Source organism: Epinephelus lanceolatus, chromosome 2 (assembly GCF_041903045.1).
Source record: "Epinephelus lanceolatus isolate andai-2023 chromosome 2, ASM4190304v1, whole genome shotgun sequence".
In the NCBI taxonomy this organism is placed as follows: Eukaryota; Metazoa; Chordata; class Actinopteri; order Perciformes; family Serranidae; genus Epinephelus; species Epinephelus lanceolatus.
In genome coordinates, this window is record NC_135735.1 from 13,879,404 (window position 1) to 13,898,696 (window position 19,293).

A 19,293-nucleotide genomic window follows, 5' to 3' on the forward strand; every position below is an offset into this window, starting at 1 on the left:
GCAGCTCACTAGACTGAAAATGTTCCGATTTAACATACAAAAGTAAAAGAGGAAAATATATTTTGTTCTCTGTACACGGTGCCACTCCTCATTTTTGTAAAAAAGAGCCGTCCTCCTTTGTGTTTTTGCTCAGGTAGCGTCTCTGCTTCTTTGTGCCGGGTTGGTACCAGTATCGCAGTTTCGCGGATTCACATGCTGGACAGGTTTCTGATCTGAATTCAGGACACAAACACGATGTCCACAGCTGACCCCTCCAAGTGATGACTCAGTACTGTTCTCGGGTCAGTCTCGTGAAGCGAACCCTCAGGCCTGTTACCCACTCATAATATTAGTGCTCTTCATGAGGCAGTCTCGTCATTGCGGCTCCATAAACGTTCTCATGACTCGTGGCCAGTCTAGTTTCTGCATCAAAACTTTACCCTGCAGTCAAAAAAGTTTGTTACCGGATCGTAGTTGGACCCAAAGTGTAGTCTCGACTCTCCCCGAGTCAGTCCAACGATATAACGTCAGGTATCCCGCCATAAATAGCTGCCACTGCTGCTTCGGCGCTGCTCCGGCTTGCAACCACCCCGGGGTGTGTGTGTGAGGAGTGTGAGCCCGAGTGTGTGGAGTGAGTGTCGCGGAGGCTGCTGGACGACACCAGGCTGCTGCTGCTTCCCGAGTTGCTCGCGCCGTTGGTCGGCGCGGTCAGCGAAGTGGCCGAGGAGGCTCCCGATTGGTCGAGGAACAGCTGGGAGGAGGAAGAGGAGGAGGAGGTGCTGTAGGGCAGGAAGCGGTTGAGAAGCAGCTCGTGGTCGTCTGAGGCTGAAGCGGCGGCTGCTGCTGCCATCACCATGGTGTTGTAATGCTGAGCCGCGGGAGGAACACAAGAAAGAAGGAAGTGTGAGTTCACAGTTAGAGGCTGCTAAAGTTACCAGAGGCCTTATTCATTAGAGACGGGAATCTCTGCGGCACTTCACGAATCAATTACGATTCAGAGGGCTACGATAATAAAACTATTATGGGTGCATCTCGATCCATCACAGATTCACAGACACATTGTGAATACCTGCTACTTTTCACACGTGGCTTTTATGTAGTGATCCATAGTTAAATAAAGAGATTATTTTACTTGCATACAATGTGACTCTTGTACAGGTCCCTTTTTCTCTTCAGCTTCACAGCCAAACACTTCCATACGCTAGCTATTAAACCAGGCAGTGCCGGTCGGATTTTATTCATCTGTGGGTGCTCATGCTAACCCGCTGTGGGATATTTATGCCAGTGTAGTGTCCAGTGTTTGCATACTCTAATATTTCACTGAAAACACTACACAATTCATGTACTATTGGCTTAATACTAGGGTTTCAGACATACTAAAAAATCTCACATTATATAATACACACATATACTGCCCAATTGTGGCGCTCCTATAGGAAGAGCAACATGCAAAGACCTGTAATCTTTGTCGTGTTGTGAGTGATGTCCGGGAGTTACTGCACTGCTATATACTGAACTGCTGCTACGTCATCTCCTTCTTCTTCTGGGTGAAAGCCCGCAAAATAAAAAGTGGCGCATGCGCAGAACACTGAGTCCAACTCTAGTCAGACTAAGTGGATACATGCAGCAATAGTTCAACTTTCAATCAGATTATCTAGGTGTGGGGTGTTGGTGGCTTAGTGGATAGAGCAGGCGCCCCATTAGACTCACAAGTCAGTCTTTAGATGCTTTGCTTAACTAAAGACTGATGACTTTCTCCCTGATTTTGTGTTTAGATGGGCGGATACAATTTCAGAGTTTAAAAAAAACTCTCTACGTTGCAGAACCAACAGTAAATCTGCAGGGCGGTCCTTCAGTGGCTCGCTGAACTCTTGTGCTCGTAAACATAGTCCGACTAGAAACACGTGTAGCGGTACAAAATGGCTCAAGTCGCTGTAAGTCCTTCATTCCACAATCTTGAGGACTGAGCACACGTTTGATAAAACGGAGTTAAATCTCTCGGCATCCATTTTCAAGCTCTCTGTGTTTGTTTCCTTGCGGACGAGAAAAGGGGGAGCGCACATTTCCGGGAGGGCGTGTCCTTTTCAAAAATGCAAGAGGCGTTGCTTTGTTGCCGGCCATTTTTGCCGGTGTGTTAAACACACTTTAGAAAGGAGTGTCCCCAGACTAGCGCCCCATATACAAGGCTGTTGCTGCAGTGGCCTGGGTTCGACTCCAGCCTGTGGCCCTGCATGTCATTCCCTCTCTCTCTCTCTCCCCCTTTCACGCTTAACTTTCCTGTCGATTAAAGGGAAAAAATGCCTCCAAAAAATAAAAAAATTATCTAGGTGTGTTGGTCGAGCTATGGACAGTCCAATTTCAGTCAAACTAAGCCAATAATTCCATTTTCTCAAGCTGTATGTAAACGTACTGATTGTTTTCTAGTTGGAGCCGCGCCTCGTTTTCAAACTGTATGGTTTGCCTAAAATGAACAATGACAGCAATATAGTCCACGATGAGCAGCGCTAAAATCAACCTGCGTTGACCACCATGTTTTGTTTACTTCCTGGATTTTTCCCACATGGAAATTTTGACCAATCAAGAGCAGCTTTCTCACACGAGGCATTTTATCTGGTCCGCTTATAAATGCTGCCGTGAGAACACGAACCAACTCTAGGCAATTATGTAACTTTGGAACATAATTAGTCCCTGATTCAGACCAAAGCAAGACAACTCAAGGTCTGAAAGCACCCTAAGAATCAAATTGTCCCCCCACCCCTAGTTTGCAGTGAGGACTTTGGACTCACCAGAGTAACCAGGGCAACCAGGGCACTGGAGCATCTCTGCCAGGTCATATATTGAGCGTCAAGCACTAAATTTCCTGAATTCTGGTGAATTTGTAAGCAACGATTTGTACATTTTCTGCATCAATTTATGGTGGCAATGTCTTTAATTTCATCAAAATAAAAGTTCTCTCCTACTTTCATGTTTCTATTAGCAGGGGGACAAATGTCCATGTTCTAAGTATTGAGAGGGGCGTGTCCCCTGTGTCCCCCTTCCTGAAATCTATGCCTCTGGTGAGAACCAAATATTCCATTCACCCCGACTGAAGCTGAAATCTCAGAACCAAAGCTGTGAACAGCTACATATCACACCCCTCAAGGTTATTTGGGAGGAGCAACCCTTTAAAATGTTAATCTTTAATAACAGATCTCAAACAGAGCAGAATAGAAGATGTCAGAGACGAAGAGATGTCTGTATTTATGCTCGACTGCCTGAGAGAATTCAACCCACCAGTAACCGTGGGGTGACGACCATCATTTGTCAAATGTCTCGCTCTCACGTCGCCCGTAGAGACAGAAACAGACAGTGACACAGATGAACTGTGTACCAGCGGGTTGTGTGTGTGTGTTATGTTCTTTTTTTATTCTTAAGTGTTTCACTCTGCATGAGGGATCTTTAATCACTCTTCTGTTTACTGTAGAGAGGAAGTTTGTTATCAGGAACACTCAGTGCACGGCTCTGACTTTGTTTTTGGGTGAGCTCAAGAAGAAGTTATGGTCACACGTACAGTCCAAGCCTCTTTGTGCCCCTCCCCCCATTTACTCAGCTGAATTATTTAAAAATGAGCCATGGTCACAGTCTTCCAGGACATCAGTGAAAGTGTTTCAGATGGTACATTCAGGGATGTACTGTTTGTACGTACCTGATGATTGTCGCCTTGAAGGAAAGAGAAGAAGTTCAGCTCTGAAAATCAAACACAGGCAGAGTCAGTGGTGAATATCAACAAAATCAATATCACAGATCCAAATACAAACTGTATGTGTTTAAGTTAATGAAAGCCCGAGGCATATTATACAGACAGAGGGGTTTAAAGGTGTTTTTAACCAAATGCATTTTTATAAAAATCCGCATTAGAGCTTTTACAGAAAAAAAAAGATTTAGAAAAAAAGTCACTTGTCACTCTCAGACAACTTAAAGGGACAGTTCACCACAAAAAATATTTGTTTTTTTTCTCTTAGCTGTAGCCCTATTTATCAGTCTAAATAGTTTTGGTGTGAGTGTTGGGGATATCAACCATAGAGATGTCTGCTTTCTCTTGAACATAATGGAGCTAGATGGCACTCAGCCTGTGCTGCTCAAAGTGCCAAAAAACATACATGTGAAAAACTCAACGGCAATGTCTCTTTCCTTAAATCATGACCTGACCTTACTCAAGATAATCCACAGACTTTTTCGGCTGAGCTGTAACGTGAGCTATCTCATTCATTACATTCCGATTAGTCCGAGGAGGGAGGACAGACCTATAAAGACAACGTCAACAGAGCGTCAGGCAAGAGTCCTTTCAAGTCCACACTGGTCTTATTCCATCTCACCCTCAAAGGGAGTAAAAATAAACATCGCCATCCAACATCCCATAAACATGTAAATCACAGAGAAGAAATTGGAGGAAAGTAATAAATATATTCATTTAAGGAAGGAATACAAAGCAGATAAATACAGCAAAGAAATCACCACCACATGCTTCCTTTCCTTCTACGTAATATCCTTACTCATATGCAATAGCCATTTGGTCATAGAGAGAAGGTCAGTTTCTCCATCTCATATATTTCCTTAACAATTGCTACCCATTCTCCCTTTGTTGATGGTTCCTTATTTAGCCATTTCTTAGTTATTGCTAACCGGGTCAAGTTTAAGGAAAGAGACATTGCTGTTGAGTTTTTCGACTGTAGTTTTTTGGGTCTTTGAGCACCACAAGCCAAGTGCCACCTAGCTCCTTAATATTCAAGGGAAGGCAGACATCTCTACAGCCGACATCTCTGACACTCAGCAACTAATGCTGAAACAATCTAGAATGATAAACAGCACTACAGGTAAGAGGGAAAATGTGTATTTTTGATTTTGAGGTGAACTGTCCCTTTAAATTTGTTTGTTTTCCTGTTAAATTTCCGCTGGAGTTTTTCTACACTGTATGATTATCTGCTTATTCTGACACTTTATGAAGTCACCATAATGATTTTGTGGCTATAAAAGAATACTGATTTCTGTTCTTTTTTATTTATATAATTTATTAGAAATTCAGCTTGACATTTGCCTGATATCAGAGTTGTCAACTTCTTATAATCCATTTTCATCTTCAGAATCAGTCAACTCGAACTCAGTGGAGTGGGCAGATTCAAACTTGTGGACCAAGGCAAGCTGACATACAATATTTTAGATTTTAGGCAAATTTGGATTTCCAGTAGAATTTGCGATAAAGTTAGGAGAGTTGGTTTAAAGATGTCAATTTGTTGTCTGGTAAAGGATGGACTCCAGAGTAAATACAGTTAGGATTAAATACATGCATTACATGTCTGAATATCATGCTATTGCTCTGACCAGTGACCTCGCTCAAGTCATCTTGTGTGATTGTCGTTACCTGACAGGTCGTTGGGGGTGGGGTAGTAGGGTCTGAAGTCCTGGATGAGTGGGGGGACAGGAGGGATGTAGCTGGTGTCTACAGCTGGCATGCTGGGAGTGCGGCTCACAGGAGAGGCCTGGTGGTGCAGGTTCAAAACTCTGAAGGCAGATAGAGAAAGAGGTCAAGAGATGAAGAGGTAAAGAGGAGACTTAATTTATAATGAGGCTTTTATTTTATGTCATATTTATTTGTTAAATATAGACATGTTTGGTTTGTCCCTTTTGGGCTACTGCAGAACAACATGGCAAACTATGACGAAGAGGACCCGCTCCCTCTGTGGATATAATCGTCTCATTTTAAGGTAACGAAAACAAGATTCTTATTTTTCAGGTGATTATAAACTATTGAAAACATAAGTATAAATATAATATCACCCGTAATCCTACACACTGGACCTTAAAATCAATCTTTTCGACTGGTGAGTTTCATGTCATATAATACTGTCAGTGGGAAAAATGAAAAGGACGGTTCCTTCCCAAAACCAGCCCAAAATAGCTCTTCCCTCTCCACAGCTCTATAAGGTCAGTTAGCTGAATGTTACCAATCCTTCCAGATCCTGGGGGGTTTGTCGAGCACTTAATTTGACATTTTATGTAAATGTGAAATAGGGACTGACTGAACTTTCATCCTCTGATCGCGATTCTAATGTGCAGAAAAACAAACAGCTTTAGTGTTTCTCTTTTGGAAAGTCACCCACTTATAAATCTATAGATCCAAAGTAAAAGAGTTAAGACGCAAAGCGTTCTCAGTCAGCACTCGGCTTCCTTCTGTGAGTGCTTTTGAAGTGAAATGGTAAAAGAAACTTTGAGTGCCTTCAAGTGCAAAACTCATGAATCATTTAACATCCAGAAACATTACCACCCATGTCAGCAGCTAAAACGAGCCTCATTTCCACATTTAATGAAAAACAAACATGAGGAGATGAAGTCGGGGTCTTGAGTGGGTGTGTGTCTGACCCTTTGTTGATGATGGGCGGCGAGGTCGGGGACATAGAGGGACACGCTCTTTTGGGTGGAGGAGGCAGTGGTGGCGGCGGCGGAGGCGGCGAATCCTGTCCCTCGTCTTCTGAGGAGCTGTCCAGTGTCAAGTCAATTACCTCCACTTTCTTGCTGTTGGTGCTGTCGCTGCCACCGTGGCTGGATGAGGAGGAGCTCCGCTGGTCCGAGCCCGCGGACGTCCGACATGAACCTGCAGAGCAGCAGACGTGTTAGTTATGTTTGTGTGCTGCTGGGATGTTTTTTTTTGGGACTGCAACAAAGCACTGCTGAAAACTAAATTATGCTAAAACGCATGCACACTTCCGCTGCTCTCGTATGAGATATAGTGTGTTTGTTACTATGGAGACAGGCAGTTTACTCAGTGGCATCATGATTGATGCCCTACCAAATTAAAACTGACAATGCATAAACAAAGAGGGGAGGGGACGTGAATGCACGCTCTCTCTCTCCTCTCACCACGTTTCTGTAATCCTAATTTAATTACTTCCAGGCTCCTCTCACCGCCTTCATATAGAGGCAGCCTCTCTGTCTCTTACCCCACCCTGTCCCCCCATTCAGCCCCCCATGTCATGTCTCACCATCCAGCCCGTTGTTGTAGGAAGCAGACGAGACCTCCTGCACTTCCTTCTTAGACCTCATGGGGGCCCAGCTGCCATCCTCCTTGAACTGGATCTCATCACAGTCCATGCAGCTGTTGAGGATCTCCACGAAAAGCCTGAGAACAAACATATACGAACCCATCCAGGAAAATGTACACAAACACACAGAGAAATTGGGCTTTTTTTAAACAAAAGCTGAGTGTAGTGGAAAAGACCCTCCACTTCTAAAGACAAGAAACCTACTCTAAACAAGCTAACGTCAACACTATGCTTCAGAGAGTGAAAGGAAAACTCCAACAAAAACTCCATCTTTTTATATACTTGCAACCTGCAGGCTGTAAGGGCAGCTGAGTGTTTGGAAGGTACTGAACAAACGCATCAATGTTGGAAAAATGTTTTTAAAAAGCCTTTATGAACATATGTTTTCGGTAACCTTCAGTTTCTGGTGTGAATCGACACTGACGAGAGCTGCTGTCCTCCACAAAGGAGCAAATTACAAACTTTTCAGAGCCACCCTCAAGCCTTCAGAGGGTCAATCCTTCAAAAGACTACAAACAATTAAATTTAAACAAGTTGTGTCAGTGTTTGTGTGAAGCTCTAGATTTTGATACCAGTGTTATAAATCACAATGTATTTCTGCAGTTTGTCCTTTTAAAAGAACAGAATTTGAACTCAGTGTAGACTGTAACCATGAGTAAATGTAGAGGTACAAGTAGTAGTCATTACGAGTAAAAGGTTTTAAAATAATCTTTAAAATTCTGCCTTTAATGTGAAATACAGGCACCAGTTTAGATCACAGAGTTTAAAGGTCTGATGTGAAGGATTGAGTGGCATCTAGTGGTGAGGTTGCAGAACTGAAACTTCTCCCATATGTCAAACGTGTAGGAAAACTGTGGTGGTCGGTGGAAAACCCTGAAAACGTGAATGGCCCTTTTTAGAGTAGCGGTCTAGCCATGGGGTCCAGTTTTCTCCTCAGTCATTACTTCAAGGTCCACACAGTTTACTACATTCAGTGTCATGCTTGTGTTTGGCCATGTCGTTGAGCTAGTTTGCTGTCTCTGTCAAGTAGCTGTCTGTTATTCACTCACTCCACAGCAGGAAATGGCACTTCAGAATAAAAGCTTGTGCCAGAAATTCACTGTACGTAAAAATTAAGTGTTTTTATTTTTTTTTACAAACTTGAAACGCTCTGTGGTCCGTTCAGAATGGACCTGCCACCCACTTTTGGAACGAGATCCACCAGTTGGGAACCACTGCTGTAGAACAACAGTATGGTCTCTGTGGAAAACGACCGGCTCCTTATGTAGATATAAACAGCTTATTCTTAGGTAACAAATACAGGATTCTTATTTTAAGGTGATTATAAACTAATGAAAACATAGTCATGTATATTTTATACCATATCTGCCTATAGATCCCCCTAAAACGTACCCACTGGACCCTTAACAAAAAAACACATGACCACAGACTGCACAGAAGCAAGGCTGGGGAAGACAACAAGATGAAGCTGAAAGCTCCAGAAATAAAGCTAGTAATCGGACCTTGAGTTGTGATTCAAGAGTAAAACACATAAAATAGAAAAATGTACAACATAAAATGTGCAAAATAAATCTGTTTTTAAAAGAAAAAGAGCTGAAGTGTCTGAATGAAGAAGACACTTGACTGATTTCTTCCTCCTTCTCTGGTTGGAACAGACGGTTGCTCAACTGTGTCAAGAGAACAATGTGATATTTATATAAGCTTATAACAGGGTTTCCACACCTTCTCAAACATCAAATTCAAGTATTTTCAAGTATTTTTCGAGGACGGCCCAGTTTAAGACACACATCAAGGTTAATTACTGTTATAACACTGAGACTTTCTATAATGAGGCTGAGCAGGCTTTACAGACACTCACAGACCACAATTAAAAAGACAGGGAGGCTTGAATGTGTGAACACGTCTCAGTTGTGCTGTGACGGCAGACAAAAGCAAGAGACAAAATTTATATTTTTGCGCATATATATATATATATATATATATATAAATATATATATATACATATATATATAAATATATATATATACATATATATATATATATATATATATATATATAAAACTCATGTACTTTCAATGACCTGTGTCTAATTATGTCTGTTTTCAAACTGTTTCAAGGCCTTGTTTGTTCCCCTTAAAATTACACTCAAACACTCAAGGATTTCAAGGCTCCTATGGGAACCCTGTTATAAGCTTTTGTGCTGAGAGTTGGATGACAAAATTAAAACCACTCTCATGTCTGTGAATATGAAGCTATAGCCAGCAGTTGGTTAGCTTAGCATAGCATAAAGACTGGAAACAGTGCCTAGTGCCACCTACCAGCACCTCTAAGCGCCCTGACACGGGAGGCCGACGGTTGGCTGTTTTTTTGCCATATCAGCCTGTTGAATCAGCGTCGGAGACAACGGAGCCTGACGGTGAATGAAGTCACTCTGATTGGCAGTTCAGCTCAGTGCACAAGAACATAAGTAGGGAAAGCAAACAAACGACTAGTCAAGAGGGCGGGAGATCTAAGATTATTTTTCTAGCCACTGTGAAGAAACAATATGTGATTGTTTGTGTTACTGTTTGCTAGCACATGGTAAATATCCTTTGTTCTTTGAACTTCAGGTTGTGTTATTGCTGTGCTAACTGGCTAACGAGCATCTTGAATCTGTCCTGTTAGTTTTCTGATTTGCCTTTTTTAATGATGAACGCAAACTACCGCCACCTGCTGGCATGGAGAGTTATTTCCTATCATGATGGCACAGAACAAACATACCCACTGGCCAATTGCTGTGGTCTTTGCGGTGTGTTCAAGTGCAACTTTTTGGCTGAGACATTGGGGATGTGAGATGAAGCAAAAGTCTGCCTCCGCCGCCACTAGTTCTTTGATGTCAGTTAGGTGTGTCTGGGCCTAAGCCTCACAAATTTACACGTATATATGTGTTTAATACGTACAAAAACCAAAGAGTAAAAATGACATATTGTGTTTCTGGATTAAAGATTTGAACATCTGTTGCACTGTCTCCTAACAGACCGTCTGTAGGATGGGGGTTTTGGGGGGGTTCTGTGACTTACCCGTCAATGATGAGGTGTTCATAGGGGGCCTTCTTGTCACAGACAGGACACACCCAGGTGGGCTTCTTCTCGTTCATCTGGATGTACAGTGTGGCGTCAAAGCACTGCAGGTGGGAGCATGTCAGTGCCCGGCATGGGATCATCAGCCGCATCTTCCCCAGCTGCACAGTGTGCACACACATGTCGTCAGGGCATGAAAAGGACACCCACAGTGAGGGATGGAGGGTATATACGGGATGCATAAATGTCACAAACAAGCCAAACCCACATGGAAAAGATGCGTGATAAGGGCTGAGAGGACAATTAGACAGGTGGCTTGTGTACAGAACACAAAGTTGAGGACATATAGGCGTGTTGAGACACATACAAAGCAGAGGAACGGACAGACAAGTCTTGGCATGACTGAATGACTGAACACCGCCTTTAATTTATGAAGAGCAGGGAGCGTGCTTACCGGGCAGAGCAGCGACACTCGAAGGCTGGTTGTGGCGATTTCACTGTCTGGGTCTGCTGTTAGCTTCTCTTTGACTGCAGAAAAAAAAGCACACACACGAGTGAGTGAGAGCCAAACAGCAGGACTTCTTCTCCCAAACGTGCTCAGGTTCTCATTTCAGACTGCAACTTCTTTACTACATATTTCAATCCAAGGTCACGAATGAAGCAGGTTTCTATAAATGTATTGGAGAGCTCCTCATGCTGTGTTGGACCGACTGAGTCCCATCTGCACCTGAATCTTCTTATATCACTTCCCATGCAGTGTAAAATATATATGGATATATATATATAGGGCTCCTTAGCTTATAACAGTTTTAAATCTCAGATAATAAGAAAGTGTATTTTATTTCTACCTAAGATGAGAAGTAATGGAGCAAAAAAGAAACAACACATGTTGGCCAGCATCTGACTAGGTTTATCTGGTTGGACGGGTAAGGCCTAAACTTCACAAACAGATCAGTTATCTTCATTGTGAAAAAGAGGTGGGATGCAACATTACTACTGTGTCTCTCCCAATACCTTCGCTCAGGGTATCTCCTGATATCGACTCCTCATTGACACCAGCCAGTTCTCTTTTTCCCAAATTTAAAATCTGCCTACACCACTGTGTGAAACTCATTGGAGTTATTTTAATGTAGGATATCATGAAGCCTGAGAGAGTTGTGCTAAAAAAAAACATTATAACATAAACACTGCATTAATGTGGATATGTCATGTCTGGCCAGGATCCAATCCATTTACATATAAGGTCAGTATCAGTCCTGATGTGTTTTAAGAGAGGTTGGCCGTCCTTACTGAGTGCTCTGGAGTGGTCCGGGTTTCTGATGCCTTTTGCCCGTAGTCTCTGTAACAACACTGTGGACGACTGCTGCTTCACCAAGTACACTGCCATGGAGTAACTCTGTGAACACACATGTATACATACAGTACTGTTATAATGTACAAACTAGGGCTGGGCGACAAGGACAAAAATTCATATCTTAAAATCCCACTTTAAGACATTTTTTGATTTGATTTTTTGTCAGAGCTCTGAGAGAGTTACACAGAATCTCCTCGAATGATGTTACTGAAGGTAACTTTAGCAGGCTACATGTCTTTGTAAAGTAAAGAGGATCCTACTGCTCTGCGACAAATGTATTTTCAGCCGTGTGTATAAAAGAACAAAGGGAAGGAAGAGCCTTTGCTGACTTCTGAGGTCAGTATGAACTTCAGTTGTGAGATCGTTCCTCTACTGCCCGTCTATAATAAACTAGTTTTAGATATATACAGATTTATACAGTCTTAAATGTTCCATCAAAAGGTGATTTGGTGAAAAACTCTGCCATCAGCCTTTACCCAGCATGCATTATGATTATACAAAGTCATATGGACAGACTTTTCCTGCAGTTTAATGTTTTCATTCTTACCCTGCGCCATCATCTAATACTGTTTTGGCTGTAAGAACTCAACACAGTCGTGGCCAGAAATCCCACTTCCTGGGCTTCAAACCACTTCCCACACACATGCATGTGATGCACACACACAACCATTTATTCACACGAGCACTGTAGGCAGGATGTTGAATTTAAAGCTGCCGTATATAACAGAAGACTGCAGACTGTTTTCTCTTCTGTCGCATGTTTGTAGAAGTTTTGTTTTTGCGGTGGCGTCTGTGTGTCTGTCACTGTAACACGTCACCATGTCAGCACAAGACAGCAGACAGCACCTCATTGAATCTTATTTTACAGGGTTTTTTTACACGGTCTATCTTAACTTCTTAAGGTAAAGAGTTCATATAAATATTACACATTTGTTATTTAAAGATCAGCGGGTGCAGACAGAAATGTGCATGATTAAGTGATACACTGATTAGAGTAATTGGATAGATTAAAGATGATAATCAGAGCTTCAAATAATTCTTTGTATGATCAACATAACTTACATTAAATGACAAAAAAGCAGATCACAAGTCACCAAAAGCTCAAGTAATATCTCCAAATATATCTACTTTGTCTCCATTACCAGCCTAAAACGCAAACATATTGAATTTAGAAGGACAGGAAACAAAAAAGAGCAGGCAAATCTTTAAGTATGAGAAACCTTTATCAGAAAATATTTAGTAATTTTACTTAATAGTAGGGGTGGGATTCTCCAGGCACCTCACTTTTCAATTCGATCACAATTCAGATTATCGATGCATCACAATGCATCACAATGTTTGATTTAAACATGATTTCTTTTTCTCTTTTCTTTAAAATATAGCAGACTCTATTTTTGGTGATCCATAATTAAATAAACAGATTATTTAACTTGCATACAGTGTGGCTCTTGTCCAGGTCACTCTCCCCTTTAACCTCCCTCCATACCCTCACTTTTGAACCAGGGGGTGCCAGTCGGATTGTATCCGTCTGCGGATGCTCACGCTTGTCCATTGTGAGACATACATATATATGGGATATACACAGGCCCGCGTATGGTCTAGTGCTTGCACGCTCTATTCAATGATATGTGGTCCGTATCCTTTTCATTTTAAAAAGTTAACTACATTGATGAATGAATTAATGAATCTGAAAGCACCATGCAGTCTCCTGTGTGTGTGTACAAATAACATGGAGGTGGGAGGGGGGGATGCTCCGCCGCAGCTGCTGTGTTATTGCCAGCAGAGGAGCTGCAAGCAGCCTCTCTCTCTCTCTCTCTCTGTTAGCGCTGGTGAAAGCCAAGACACTGGGCAGGCTAGGCACAGGGTTTTTAGGCAAAACAGACTGAACAGAGAGTTTTTGTCTTCACCACAGAGGTGTTTTAATTTGGTTAATGCCACAGTGTGTGCTGGTCAGCCGGTTTACGCGCTGTTTGCAGCTCCTCTCATTGAATGCAAACATTTATATAATTGATAATTGACATATGTGAATTGATGCCGAATTGTCCACTTCCGCATCGGGATTCATGTAAGACTTGATTTTTTCCCCCCACCCCTACTTATCAGATAACTTTTTTACTTATCAAAGTTTTCCCTGATCATCAAAAGCTCAACAGTCCCTGTTAAACATTGGCTCTTACCCTTCCAATCTCAGCGGTCCACGACACCACAATGGTATTGGGGACTGTGGTGGACAATCTGACCAGTGAGGTAATGTTGATGGGCCGGCTGGGCCGCTTGGGCTCTACGCCGTTTTTGGTAGGTGGAAGATAACCCTAAAAGACAGACATGAATATTCAAAGGAAAAAGATGAAAAGTTGTTGCGAATATTAAGAGGTTAAATTCTGACGTTCTTCAAGAAAATGGATTCAACACTAACACAGGGCAGAAAAGGTGGAACAACAGTCATACAGTGGTGGAATAAAGACACCGTGTTTTGCTGGCTGTTTATGTGATTAATGCAGAGCGCCTCACCGGCAGGTTACATGGCTTCCCGTTGACTTTCACACACAGATTGGGTGGAAAATGGTCTTCCTGAGGACAGCTCGTCTCCGACAGGCAAAACCGCAACTGAACTTGAACTGAGAAATCACATTTGGTCCCCGAGATGTCCCTTTGAGCACAGAAACAAATATATCAGCACACATCTGTAGAAAGCATGTACATGTTTGAATTATTCATGGAGCGCATCCTGCACTGACAACGGCGTTCATCTTACATCGAGCTGCTGATCTGCTGGACTTGCTGTGGCGTTAATGCAAAGGCGAAACACGTCTCCTGAAATCTCTGGCTGTTGTCTGATGCTGCAGAGAGAGGAAGGAAAATGCTTTTTAAAAACCGAAAATTACAACATGCACCAAATTTTTAACAGTGGCCAAGACAGTGAGATGAAGGAGCCCAAACATGACAGTAAAGTACAGTGAATCACTGAAACAAAGACAACAGGTGTAGAGGTGTGTGTGCAGCAGTGTATCAGTGGCTGTTTCCTGTACAAACAGCATTATTAGGTAGAGCTCGCAGGCATAAAATTAGCAAAAGCTAAAAAACACCTGGGCGTCAAAACCAGACCACCTCACACAGAGGTGAGGAAGAGAAAAATGTGTGTGTGTATGAATGTGTGTGTGTGTGTGTGTGTGTGTGTGCTCTATTTATAGGCCCACCGAGAGGAGCTGGAAATAACTGGTGCTACTAACCCAGCCTCCATTAAAGAGACAGCAAGTCTGCAAAGGCAAGAAAAGTTTGTGTGTACATGTTAGAAGGAGGTTAGCAAAGAAACTGTGAAGAGCTGTGAGGAGTCAAATCCAACTGTGTTTTGTATTTGCAGCTATGGAACAGTTCAACATTTTGGGAAATATTTTCATTAATTTTGTTTCTGAAAGTTAGATAAAAAGATCAAAACCACCCTCCTGTCTGTGTTCAGTATGACACTTGTGGCGGTAGGTGATTAGCTTAGCTTAGCACAAAGACTGGAATCAAGGGGAGACAGCTAGCGTGGCTCTGTCCAACAATAAAAAAATAAACTTAAAACTTGACATGTTGTATCTTGTTTCATTTGCGCACAATTAAAAATGCTCAAGTGAACAAATGTTACTGCGTTTGCTAGGTCAATAATGAACCTCTAAACTCAACAGTTTAGAGGTTCATTATTGACCTTTCTTGCATCACTTTTTTTATAGTAGTAACGGCTATAAAATTCATACTGAGCATGCAGCAAGAGATCGTTTTTCACTTCCTGTTTCAAAAATGAATGCAATGCAATGCACTGTAATGTTCAAAGGAATGAAATTATGGATTGGACACTACATATGTAACAAGTGCAGGTGTTTTTAAAGAGAGGTTAAAGAGATACCTGATGGCACAGAACATCTGCCCATTTCAAATAACATATCTGACTGTACAAATGTTAAAATGAAACTTTCCTGGTCTTTTCATACTGTTTTTCGTAGAATTACAATCACCTTTGAGCTGTAAAATCATTATTTTTTTCTGACAGTTTTGATAGAGTGAGAATACTTGTTGTCATTGTTGTAATAGTGCCATTAGTAGTTTTATTGTGGTTCATTTATTGGTTCTGATTGTTTAGTTTTTCTGTTTTCTTGTTGTATTTTCTTTCTTTTTGCCTAGGATTTTTAATTATATCTTTGTTTTACACTATAATGTAATGTTTGCTTGTGTGGACCCCAGGAGGAGTAGCTGACTGATGGGGATCCAAATAAATAACTAAATAACAGGTCTTTATTAATTCATACACTACAGCATTTACTGTGAGACCTCCGCAGAGTTTTTCCTCATTTTAGGAAGATACACATTGTAGGAGCTGGATGTATGTTCTGTTGTATAAATAAGTAAATATAATGAAAATAAAGCTGAGCACTGTATAAAATGTTTTTAAAGCTCAGGTAGGGAGTTTAATTTTGGCGTTATTGGACAGTCTGTGAGAACACTTGACTTCTGCACGTCTGCTTGGCTCTGTTTTCAGGCTTTGAAAATCTAGCCAGTGACGGGAGACATTGGCCAATCACAGGCCATTTTCAGAGACAGCGGCTGTCAAACACGTCAATCACGGCTCGTGAACTGCCATCAAAATGTCATACCTGGCAACGCTGATTAAATATGAATCAAAATTCTGTTACTGCATTGCCTGTTTGTCTCCTCAAATGTTTTCAGAAACACGTTTTAAAATGAGACTTTTCTTTTGGCTCGCCTGTTTTCAACATGGCAGCTGGGTCATACACTTTCTCATTTTACAGCTAAACAGTACACTAAAATATGTTTCTGAAAATGTTTGAGATGAGCAATGGGCAATGCAGTAACAGAAGTTTGATTCATATTTGATCAGCGCTGCCAGTTAGAGCACAGTTTATGAGCAGTGATTGAAATGTTTGACAGCTGCTGTCTCTGAATGTGGCTCGAAAATGGTTACTTTCGTGATTCTTGCAAATACCATTAGAAGCACTATGAGGATTATGGATTATCGGCCACATGCACTACTGTCAGGATATAGCAAAAAGACAGACAAACAGAACAAAAAATCTAGAGCCATCTAGAGAAACAGGGAGCACTGGCAGCCTTCCATTCCTTAAGAGTAATCCTCTTTGCTACTAACATGCCCACCATCAGGGACGTCTGTACAGTATGTAACAGAGCAAGAGAAGCTTCAGAACAACCAAACAAGGCAATTAATGGGTCAAGGTCAATCTTAATGTCATAAATATTACAATACCAAGAGAGGATGTCCTGTCAAAAAAGGATATAGAAACAGTTAATCAAATGACTTTTTGTCATAATGCTAAAATTAAAATTATTATTTGTTTTTGTGTTTTGACAGCAGTTTACAAAGCAAGACATAAAATATGATTAAGTAATTTCTCCTGCTGTTCAATTGTTTTTCACAATTTAAGAACTTCGTAGAACATTTTGGGGGAGATTAAGCGTACATATAAGCACCATATGTCGGGGAGACTTGATTAAAAAGACAAAAAAATTAAATAAATAAAATAGAATAGCAGTAAATGAGGTGGGTCTTTCACCCACTTCGCCCAGAATTTAATGAACATATTTTTCTGAAGATGAGGAGAAAAGGTCATTTTTTCATTAACATAAATATCATTTACAATATCTATCCACTCCTCTAATGTGGGGCGTTCAGGAAGCAACAAGTGCCTTGCGAGGGCAGGTATCAAAATACCAAACATATATTTGTCAAAACGCTTTGGTTAAAATCCAAACATCCTAAAAAATAATGTAGAAAATTGCAAAGGAAGATCAGTGTTAAGTTTCTTTTTTACTGCTTTATGAAATTCTGTCCAGAAAGGTCTGATCACTGGACACTACCAGAATACATGCCAGTGACTGGCTTCCTGAAACCCACACTGTCTCCAGTACCTGGCATCCCCTCCGGCAAAATGTGCTTTGGTGCGATTAAAAAAAATCAATACAACATTTCCACCCAAACTCACACCACACATGTGAGTTGCTGCATTTCCACTGAATTTTTTTCAGTCTGTTCATCTCATTCAGCCATTTTTTTTCTCTCTGGACTGAAGAGACAAATGATCATATTTTTTCAGTAGGCTACCTAAAATTTAATTTGTACTTGTAATATTAATAACTTATATAATAAAGAAATCAATACTTTTACCACACAAAAATATTGTGATACTATGCTGTATCTATTTTCCCCCCACCCCTCCTATTTACCGACTTAGCTTTCACCAACAATCATCATTAAAATCCTGTTTTCTAAATTCCAGCTCAGATAAACGACAGATGACTCGACTCTGCAGGAGATGTCTCTGCTCTAAAAGTGAAACCAACTAAAATCTTCACTGCTGAGAAAAAGCTTTTAGCGTGAACCACAAGAGTGCTCCGTACACCGGTGAGTAAGCATTACAGACCAGTGTTACCTTTGTTATGACAGAGCTCCTTTAGTGTGTTCATGTCATATTTTGTGAGGCATAATTGCTGAATCTCAGTGGGAATCTTTTGGCCTGAAGGCTGCGTAAGTGAGGGGGAAAATGAGTTACATGAATTACCTATCCCTGAGCCCCATTGTTGCTTTAATTGCTTAAATATAATGTCAGTGAATGACAGCTTGCACGCAGAGAATCTATGTGCACACATGATCATGAACTTAAATGCACACCCAAAGCACACAGAGGTAATTTCTATTCCATGTAAGCCTCATAGGGGGACGAAGAGGATGATTACTGGACCAATCATGTCCCTCCTCTCATCAGCCTTTCAAACAGCCATTCGTTATCCCAGTAATGACCCCGTCTTACCACCCACATGGTTTATAATTTGTATGGCGTGTATTTACTGTATGTTTCTGTTCCTGCATCTTTGGAGCGGCAGCCTGTGTACTGCAGAACAAAATCATACGCACCAAGTGTGCTTTCGAACAACAGTCTTCCTCCTCTCCGGGCACACAGGCTATAAATAGAAAGTGCTCTCTCACTCTCTCTCACTCTGTCCTCTCTTGCTCCCCCCCATCATCTATCCATCGCTCTATAACTCACTCTGTCTCTGGCAGCGGATTTTTTTTTCTGGTGTTTCAATGTGTGTGGTTAGGAGAGATATGAGAAGGGTTGAAATGAGTTTTGATTGATGTCTTCCTCTCTCTTTCCCCTTAAAACACACACACACAGAAACTTACCCCCCCCCCCCCCCCAACACTCATGCAGACTCACATTGTGGCTTCTTAACTCTGATGATTTAAGATGCATACACAGGGATTTTATTTATCTGACACATTGCAATATTAAAACTAAGGCTAAATACAAAACAGTAACACTTCTATGGTACAGACATATTTCTGAAAAGTGGTATCAAATGCTCAGATTCATTCTCTTCTCCATATTTATCCTGTTTTTATTTAAGCAGAGAGTTCTTTTATGACTGCTTGTGTTACACAACATTTATAGGAATAGTTGGACATTTTGGGAAAATTACTTTTTTGCAGAGACTCAAGGGGGATTTATACTTTTGCGGCAACCAAAGGTGACAAAGTCTGCAAACCAGCTCCTCTAAAACTCATTAATTAACATATTAGACTGTGACTGTTTACAAAACACAAAAACTGAAGCGTAAATACGTCAAGTTGCAATTTTAGCGATGGTTAATGTGTAAGACCAGCGGTTCTCAAGCGGTCCAGATTTCTCCTTAGTCATTAGGTCAAGGTCCACACAGTTTCATATATTCAGTGTCATATTTGCGTTGAACACGTCTACAAGCTAGTTTGCTTTCTCTGTCAAATATCTGTCCATGAGTTGCTTACTCTACAGCA

General features: G+C 41.3%; 1 protein-coding gene across 1 annotated transcript in view; it reads right to left on the minus strand.

Moving 5' to 3' along the window:
- Positions 1-341: 341 nt before the first annotated feature.
- The window catches only part of LOC117262264 (E3 SUMO-protein ligase PIAS1-like), a 78,181-nt gene continuing 59,229 nt past the window's right edge, over positions 342-19,293 (minus strand). Inside the window, exons 3-13 of the mRNA XM_033635143.2 lie at positions 14,224-14,308; positions 13,980-14,118; positions 13,646-13,780; positions 11,405-11,510; positions 10,569-10,642; positions 10,115-10,275; positions 6,996-7,132; positions 6,376-6,607; positions 5,378-5,517; positions 3,665-3,705; positions 342-847 (exon numbers count right to left, since the gene is read on the minus strand). Coding sequence (XP_033491034.2) covers positions 488-847; positions 3,665-3,705; positions 5,378-5,517; positions 6,376-6,607; positions 6,996-7,132; positions 10,115-10,275; positions 10,569-10,642; positions 11,405-11,510; positions 13,646-13,780; positions 13,980-14,118; positions 14,224-14,308 — 1,610 coding nt within the window. The 3' untranslated portion in view covers positions 342-487. The remainder of the gene's footprint in view (positions 848-3,664; positions 3,706-5,377; positions 5,518-6,375; positions 6,608-6,995; positions 7,133-10,114; positions 10,276-10,568; positions 10,643-11,404; positions 11,511-13,645; positions 13,781-13,979; positions 14,119-14,223; positions 14,309-19,293) is intronic.